Source organism: Berghia stephanieae, chromosome 13 (genome assembly GCF_034508935.2).
Source record: "Berghia stephanieae isolate SIO BIC M18660-M18661 chromosome 13, UCSD_Bste_1.3, whole genome shotgun sequence".
In the NCBI taxonomy this organism is placed as follows: domain Eukaryota; kingdom Metazoa; phylum Mollusca; class Gastropoda; order Nudibranchia; family Aeolidiidae; genus Berghia; species Berghia stephanieae.
Window position 1 is genome coordinate 16,441,148 of NC_088372.1, and position 10,000 is coordinate 16,451,147.

The 10,000-nt window shown below is 36.1% G+C and overlaps 2 protein-coding genes across 2 annotated transcripts in view; one reads left to right on the forward strand and one right to left on the reverse strand.

Annotated features, from left to right (window-relative positions):
• Nucleotides 1-10,000, forward strand: part of LOC144958803 (uncharacterized) — a 304,414-nt gene that overhangs the window by 145,203 nt on the left and 149,211 nt on the right. The window lies entirely within an intron of this gene.
• LOC144958626 (uncharacterized) overlaps nucleotides 4,458-10,000 on the reverse strand; it is a 12,239-nt gene continuing 6,696 nt past the window's right edge. Inside the window, exons 5-6 of the mRNA XM_078890723.1 lie at nucleotides 8,041-8,139; nucleotides 4,458-4,534 (exon numbers count right to left, since the gene is read on the reverse strand). Of these exons, the coding sequence (XP_078746849.1) occupies nucleotides 8,044-8,139 (96 nt within the window). The 3' untranslated portion in view covers nucleotides 4,458-4,534; nucleotides 8,041-8,043. The remainder of the gene's footprint in view (nucleotides 4,535-8,040; nucleotides 8,140-10,000) is intronic.

Here is a 10,000-nt window from a genome sequence, read left to right on the forward strand (position 1 = left end):
TTGGGGGGGGGGGGGCGCGTTGTTTGTAGATTATAATTCAGGGTTACAATGCCCACCCCTGTCATCACGTAGTCAAGGCTTTTTGGCATCTGCCAATCCCAAATGTCTGTGTCAAGGTCGACCGTCATGTCGCGACAACGGGTGAGGAGGAAAAAAAACAAAAACAACTGGCATATCATTACATTGAAAATCATGAAAACTATTTTTTATTTTGTATGAACGAAACTTTTGCCATCTACCTCTTCCTGGCGCAACATTTATAAAAATATTATTAAAAAAAATAATAACACAGCATTTATTTGGCGCAATATCCACGTGCTCAAATCGCTTTACAAGGGGTCCCAAGGCAACAGCAATATTAAACTTGAAAGACAAGACATGACGCCTGTCAGGCGATGGGACATTTTTTTCCCAACAAAGACAACGAACGGTCATGCACTCATTTCACACCTGAGTACGGTGAGAGAATGTGAGTTAAGAGCATTTTCCAAGGACTCAACTCTGCACCACTTAGAGCGGGTCTCGAAACCTGAACCTTCCGATCCGAAAGCGAGAGTCATACCACTTGATCCATCACAAAACAGGGAGGGGCCCTGTTCTGTCGGCCAAATAGCCTCAATATTAATTAAAATTTATTTCTAATTTCATCAATTTTTGGAGTAAAAACATAGTTCTTGGTATCAAACCTATTGTAAATTCGACGCTGATCATGATCTGACGTCAAAACAGCGAAAATCCGAAAAAAATTGTCCAATTTTTTATACTGCCACGCCCCCGATCGCCGATCGCCTCGAAAAATATTAAGCAAAGCGGGCTTTGCGAGCGATGGACCGTACCTAGGTTTATCGGCCAGGTATTTGGCCACACACATTGCGTTTTCACCCCGGTTTGCCTGATCGTGGTTCGGACGCCTATCAAAACCGTGCGTGTATGGAGCCTTTAAGATAGTGACTGACAATGCGAAGTGAATCGTAGACTAGATGAAAAACATCTACAAAGCATTCTAGAATTATGCGAGTGAAACATCCAAAGTTAAAGACCGGAAAGCTACTACGTGTTAACATTGAACTAAATATTTACTTTCTCTTAAAGCAATCGATGCAGATTACAAACTCAAAACACTGAAAATGAAACCGTACCTTTGAATTATTTGATCTCCGGTTGTTCATTGCTGCTGATTAGGAACGGTAGAAGCCGGACAACGTTGCGCCCAAAATAGATCTTCCGTCTTTGTTGTTTAAATTATAGATAATACACTTTCAGTTAAAACAAACATGTGTAAATAAAATTTTAATGTAGTTAAATTCAACATATATGTCTATATTATTCTGAAAATCTGGTTACAGATAGTTCTTGTTTTGTTCACACAAGCGCATTAATTTTTGAATAATTAACTTTACCCTGGTCTAAAAATAGATTGACATTTATTTTTGATAAATTTCACCATTTGTTTAATAAAATATCAACATCTAGACATTATTTGATGCACGATCGAGTATTTATGAGTATGTGTTTATTTTGCCACCCGACAGCCACATTTTAATGGATATTTTTTTCTATAATTTGCTATGGAAGGTGAGCGGTCAAAGGCAGGAGCACGTGTTTTACCACATGCGGCCAGACTATTGTTTTGAATGCGTGACCTAAATTTTGCACACGTCACATGGTGTTTTCCAATTTTAATAGGACAGCGATCATGTGATAGATAGGTCTTAAGTCTAATACTAAGTCCAAAATGATCTGCTGAAAGTCTCTATTATCATTATTCAGTGACACGAGTGAGAAGCAGCAGAGGACCGCCATCTGGTCGATATAAAAGGTAAATGTTGTAAATATGCACCGGAAATATTTCGGATATTATTTATTCCACTATTGCTACGTAGTTGCCGCACCAAATGTTCACTCTCGGTGAGCATTTTTTTTTTTTGGTTGAAATATCACAAACCCGTAATTCAGACCAAAGCGGACCCTTTTGCACAAAGTTGTTCGACTGAGGTAAGCACGTGAACTCCTGGCCTGGGATTAGAATATTTGAGATTGTATTTTTTGAAGTTGATTCCAGAGACAAACACACTTCGGGCAATCGATGTTGAGTCGAACGGTTCAAAGACGAAACCATCAGTGAAATGACAAATCGAGAATATGGATCTGTAATAGTGTGGGGAGTGATGATTTGTGGCAAGAAAACTGAGCAAATACGAATCAACCAGTGACTCAGCTCAGCGATATTCTTGAACTAATTATTGTCCCGTCTATTTGGAATCCGAATAATCAAGTGGTGATATTTCAGATAACGCCTCAGCGCAGAGAGGTCGATAAACATCTGCTTTCTTATACGAATTAATTAAATTGTGAAATTAATTTGTTTTTAAAAGTAAAGAAGATCTCTCATCTTTAAATTATGTCAGATTGAATTAGAACAATTTCACCAAGTATAAAGTCCTCATTGTCCCAACAAACCTCGCCTTGCTTAACCTGGCATTATAAGTAATAGAAACACAATAGTCAGCTTAAAATTCATGTCTATTAATCCTAATTACAGGTGCACGGATTTTTAAAAAGCAGCTGTGTTATCACTTCAACCCTACGGCCAACCAGCTTACGGCCAACCAGCTTACGTCCAACCTGCCTTCGGCCAACCACCAGCTTACGGCCAACCTCAGCCTTATATGACAGCTGCCTCTGGCCAAACCATGACATCAGGCTACGCACAGCCTGGTCAGGGTTCGAATTACAACACTCAGTACAGCGAAAAGAATGCTGTATCACAGGACCCAAATAAGCCACCACCCCAAGCAGCCATGTACTATAACTAAAGATATTAGTCTAGGTTGACAATGAATACAAATTTACATATACACTGTATAACATTATTGTGGAATGTCACTTCTACTCCTCTTTGTAATCTCCTTTCATTCTTTTTCCTCCTTATTATCCTCCTCCTCTTCATCCTTCTTCTTCTTCTTCTTCTTCTTCTTCTTCTTCTTCTTCTTCTTCTTCTTCTTCTTCTTCTTCTTCTTCTTCTTCTTCTTCTTCTTCTTCTTCTTCTTCTTCTTCTTTGGATTTTTGAATATTTTTGGTCCCTAATTAGTTCTGAAATAGCATCGTTTTCTTTCTATATAGGTATATGAATAACACCATATAATCCATGTAGAAATCTTAGAAATGAAAATAAAAGCAAAATTCGTCATTTAATACCAAAGCATATAGCAGAACTTCTAATTAATTCCCTTGTTTTATCCAAATTGGACGATTGTAACTCCCTCTGGGCAAATTTAGCTAAAGACAAAATGAGTAAACGTCAGGTTGCTCAAAGAAACGCAGCCAGTGAAGAATGAGCCCCGGACTGTAACGGAGGTGAATGAGTATAGAATGAACCTGGTTCTATGTATCTATATCTCATAGCCTTGGATTCATTCCCCAGCTATGTCTACATCTTGTAATCCTCCCCGTCCACCTTCCATCGTCCTGGGCTCACACCCCCACTGCTGCCCACATCCTAGTCTAGGTTTTACTTAATATTTGTTGTCTGCAATTAATTTTTGGCGGCTTTATAATATATTGGTGTTTATCTTTTATAGTTTCGGATTCGCTTCCACGAGTGTTCAAAGCGTTTTCCTGATTTACTCCTAATTAGTTAGCGTTCTGGGTTCCCTCCTTACTTGTTTCACCCGCAGGCAGTTCTGGGTTTCACTCACTAATATCTACATTTCTGAGTCCCGGATTCGCTCTCAAATGGGTGTTTTCTTACTTAGCTTTGGGTTCACTGCCCAATGGCGACTACATCTCACAGTCCCGTATTCATTCCCTTCTTGTGTCCACATCCCATAGTTCCAGGTTTGCTCCCAACTGGTGTCCACCTCCATAGACCAAGTTTCATGTCCCATTGGCTTCCATATCCCACAGTTACAAGTTCATTTTATCCACATCTCTGAGTCCGGGTTCGCCCCACACTGGTGTCCACCCTCTACAATCACAGGTTCACTCTCTACTTGTGTCCACCCCAGGTTGTCTCTGGGTAACTCCTCACTGGGTGTCTTCTTCCTTGGGTTCACTTCCCACTATTGTCCATATCGCACACTACCGGGTTCACTCGCCTCTTTTATATCATCCTATAATCCCGTGCCCATGCCCCATTCATCAGTGTCCACCTCCTATTGCCCAGGCTTCACTCTCCACTGATATCCACTTCCCATTCTCCACTTGTAATCGCCCCCCATAGCTTCGAACGGTTTCGATAAGTTTCGGTAGGTTTCGTTTAAAAGAAACACCGATCTAGTTCACCCTGACAACATAAGACCATTTTAAGGTCGCAGGTCAAAGTTCACTTCCTATCAAATTGACAGTCGAGGCAGGCAGATTTTTTGGAAGTTTATTTTTTTCTTCTAATTTTCATTTATGACTGGACAGTCACTGTTTCAACACACTTTTTCAGTTCACAAAATAAAAACACAGCATTTTTAGATTTTGTTGTCACGTTTATTTTCCTTATTTAAGGACATTTTTTTTTGTCTTGGGCTGCTTGACTCGTAGTCTGAAATGCAGATTTAATAGTTAAAGTTCATTGACATGAAATGGTAGCGTTTTTCATTAGGAAATAATAATGTATAGCCTAGTAATAATAATAATAATAATAATAATAATAAATAATAATATAATAATAATAATAATAATAATAATAATAATAATAATAACAATAATAATAATACTCACTACTTTCACTATTTCTACTACTACTACTACTACTACTACTACTACTACTACTACTACTACTACTACTACTACTACTACTACTACTACTACTACTACTACTACTACTACTACTACTACTACTACTACTACTACCACTATTACTACTTCCACTTATATAACTACTTCGACAACTACTACTTCTACTCCTACTACTCTTACTACCACTAATGCTACTACTACTACTACTACTACTACTACTACTACTACTACTACTACTACTACTACTACTACTACTACTACTACTACTACTACTACTAACTACTATTACTACTACTACTATATTACTACTACTACTACTACTACTACTACTACTAATTACTACTATATATTATTATTATTATTATTATTATTATTATTATTTATTATATTATTATTATTATATTATTATTATTATTATTATTATTATTATTATTATATTATTATATTATTATTATATTATTATATATTATTATTATTATTATTACTATTTTCAAATTGCTTCTACTAAACTACTACTACTACTACTACTATACTACTACTACTACTACTACTACTACTACTACTACTACTACTACTACTACTACTAACTACTACTATACTACTACACTACTACTACTACTACTACTACTACTACTACTACTACTACTATACTATACTACTACTATACTACTACTTACTACTACTACTACTACTACTATACTACTACTACTACTATTACTACTATACTACTACTCTACTACTAACTACTACTACTAACTACTACTACTACTATCTACTACTCTACTACTACTAACTACTACTACTACTACTACTACTACTACTACTACTACTACTCTACTACTACTTACTACTATACTAACTACTACTTACTACTACTACTACTACTCTATACTACTACTACTTACTACTATACTACTACTACTACTAACTACTACTACTACTACTACTACTACTACTACTACTTACTACTACTACTACTAACTACTACTACTTACTACTACTACTACTACTACTACTACTACTACTACTACTACTACTACTACTTTCACTACTATACTACTACCTACTACTACTACAGTGACAGTGATGGTAATTGTACTATTAATAGTTATGGGCTGGTTGTTGTGACGGAAATATTCTCTAAACAACGCAAAATAATGTCCAGTACTGCAACAATGCTTAATCAACCCTGATATCTTTGGTTATGGGGCTCGAGAATATGTAAACTTATCTATGCTGATGCATTTGCTCGTGACCAATTCATGAACTGATCGGGAAAGAATTGAAGTCATGTCGATACAAATATGATTGATGTTTTTCATAATGATTTATTACCACTATCATGCCATGTATAGATAGAATGCGCTTGGCCAAGGAGTTCACAACATTGCCATCCGGAAGTATAACGGACCAACACACAAACTCTGTGTAACCATGAACTTTTATAGTCTGGTTAATACAGTTTAGTGAGAACAACTCACAAACGCGAATGGCAAAAACAATAACAAAGGCCTGAGTGACGTCATCTGCATACTATCTATAAAGTGAATGCGGATACCACCGGACCTAGTCCCCTGAACAGTGATTGAGTAAGTTTTACTTGATCCCATATATATAGAAGGAACGAAATTGACGTCACTCAACTCTTTTTTTATTGTTTTAGCCGGCCATTTTTATGATTAGTTCTCACTAATTTGTATCAATCAGACAATACAGGTTTAAGGTTAAACATAGCGTTGTGTGTTGGTACGTTATATCCGACTGGTGGATGTTGTGAGTATTTTACTTAACTGCATTGCAGTATATCTCAGTGTTGTGGCTTCTTTTTGTCAAAACCGTCGTGTGATCTATGAGTGTTGTTTACTTATGGAAATCGGTTTGCCCTGTCAATGTTGTATTTATGCGAGTTGTCATAGCAGTGTTTGCTATGTTGGGAGACAATTGGATTCAATTGATGTCACGTCGCCCAGAAACGGCGGCCATCGTGGTTCTAAACAAAGAAAATCTGTACTTTTTAATCTTCATGCTGGTTAGAACTTTCATATGTCATGTGATCAGAATGTGTAAAAGTCAAAACATGATCAGATTTATAATGCTTTTTTTCCTCTGGATACGCTTTTATGCTCGTCGGAGAAATATTTCATGAGGGCGTCCGCCATTGTTCCGATAGTTTAGAGCCAGTGACTTCTTATATCAGTAGACAATGTTTAGAGCCAGTTACTAAGTTACCATGCGTCATTACGAGGGAAGTGACGTTACGACTGTTGAAGCGTATTGGTGACGAACGCATCCACCCAATAAGGCATCAAAGGGATAATAATTTATCCCAGTTTACCTTTAATAATTTAACTGCCGAAATTTGGAAAGAGACGTATTTTAAAACATTGGCCATAAAACCTATCCTTCAAATATTGATCGACTAAAATGACCTTGGCAAAAACTCTCAAAACTCTCAATCCTGGGACTGCGCAGTGTCCTAGGTTTGAGAGTATTTGCCAACATGAGGGTCGTTTAAATCGAATGATATTTGAAGGACAGGTTTTCTGGGCAAATTTATGAAAACGTGTCTCTCCAGAGTACTCCATTTAGCTGGTTAAAAGGATAAGAGGATAAGACGCCGCACGATTACATATAGAGCAGTAAAGTTAGGTGCCCCAAACGTAAACAATAACAAGTTGCTAGTGATTTCCGTTAGGGACCGGAATAATTTACGCACAATATAGGTCTCCCAATTTTGTAGTTTGAGTTGTAGGCAATACACTTTCAGTATTGAAAATATGTTTACATAAAATCTAACAGTTGCAGAAATGATAATATAAGGCTAAATTATTATGAAAATCAGGCTCCGAATAATTCTCGTTTTGTTCACACCAGCGCAATAATTTGCTCTGGTCTAAAAATAGATAGACTGTAACTTTTGATAAATTTTAGAAAATTTTACCTTTTGTTCCATAAAATATCCATATCTAGACATTATTTGATGCATGATCGAGTATTTATGAATATGTGTTTCTTTTGCCACCTAACAGCCAAATTTTAAAGGTTATTTTTTTCTATAATTTACATTGGAACGTGAGCTGTCAAGACAGGAACATGTGGTTTGCCACGTGCTTCTCGACCTTTGTTTACGTTTGGGGCACCTAACTTTACTGCTCTATAGGGAATGAGATTAGCGGAAGAGTAGCGTCCCTTGATTAGACGTCACCCATAGTCTGTGACGTCACCGGCGGAAAAGTTATTAGAGAGAGAACGTCATGTTGGTTGTGCGCATGCGTCTCTCGTCCTCGCGGTCCGCGTATGAATACTTACCATTTAGGTTTCAAGCTTTTTACACTTCCCCACGTTTAGTTCTATATCATCCATGTAGATGACGCTCTCAGACTTAAAGGTTATAATTCTAAACTCAATCTGAAATAATAATAATAACAATAATAATAATAATAATAATAATAATAATAATAATATAATAATAATAATAATAATAATAATAATAATAATAATAATAATAATGATAATAATAATAATAATAATAATAATAATAATAATAATAATAATAATAATAATAATAATAATAATAATAATAATAATAATAATAATAATAATAATAATAATAATAATAATGATAATTAAAAAAAAAAAAATAATAATAATAATAATAATAATAATAATAAAATAATAATAATAATAATAATAATAATAATAATATTTTTCGGCCAAAAGAATATCAAATGCTGTCATTATTATACTTACATAGTAGACGACGTGAACAGATTTGTAGGTCTTATAACCAGGAAAAATGATGGGCTTGTTTTATTATTGTTATAATGGACAATATGGTGTGATGATTTGAGAGAATGTTTATTACAACAAAGAGACCATAACAATTTGGTTTGTCAGACTTACAAGTAAATACACTTCGATAGTATGTGCAGGTCTTTACTTTGTACTTTCAGCTTAACCCGTATTTTGCAGGGTTGCCATTATGACTGTTACATCTTCATGCATCTCGGTTCATTGCATCATCTCCCTCCAGATCCAGTTCGTTCATACCGTTTTGTACCCTATCCAACCACCTATTCTTTGAGCGACCCTTTTTGTCTTTCCCTATAATTGTATAGATAGTTCGAAGATGACGTCACTCAGGTCTTTGTTATTGTTTTTTGCCATCCGCGTTTATGAGTAATGCTCAATGAACTGTATTAACCTGACTATAAACGTTCATGGATACACACAGTTTTGTGTGTTGGTCCGTTATACTTCCGGATGGCAATGTTATGAGCTTCTTAGCCAAGCGCATACTATCTATATCCGCCAATACTTTCCTTCCCACGTACTCCTTCTCTCGTCTCTCAACATGTCCGAACCATTTCAATCTATCTTCTTTCATCTTTAGTGATACATACATTCTTCACTTCAGTAAACCTTCAAATTCGTTATTTTTCACTTTATCTTTTCTTGTCCAGCCAAGTGACCATTCAACATCCTCATATCTGCCACCTCAACTTCTTTATCTTGTTTCTTGGTTATAGCTGCAGTCTTTAATCCATACAACATTGCTGGTCTAACAACAGATGTATATATTTTGTTCGTATGTGCAGGTCTGATACCATAAATTGTCATAGGCTCAATGTTGTTATGGAATTAATATCAAACCAACGCAAAATATTGTCCAATACAATACAAATACAATCAAACCCAAACGGCATTCAGACTGCGAGGATTACTACGACTTCTAATATTCGGTATGATCTGTAAGCGCGCAATTTTATCCTGGCTTATGTGAGATAAAAGACCATTGCAGTAGTCTAAACGTGATAAAACAAGAGTTGTGACGAATTTAGGGGACTTTAAACATTTATCAAATAAGAACAGAGTTTCTAAAATTTCAAATCTCTGATTATTGCAACTTGAAATTCATTTTTCGGTATGCGGTTCATCCATTTGAGACAGTGGGACATAAATACACTTGAGCTTTTATACAGAGCAAAATCCAATAAACATTCTCAGTGTCCTTTATAAAGGGTCCCTCACCAACAGCGACACCCAATATGTAAAACGAGATATGACGCCTAATAGGCGATATTACATTTTTTTCCAGAGAGACAACGCTGTTAACGCCCGTGTATTCTTTTTACACCTGAGTACGGTGGGAGGAGTTAACTAAACAGCCTTTCCAAGGACTCAACTATGCGCCGAGCAAGGCCCAAACCCAGGTTTTTTCGATCCGAATGTGAGTATCATTGATAATTTTAAACTTATTCAATTAACA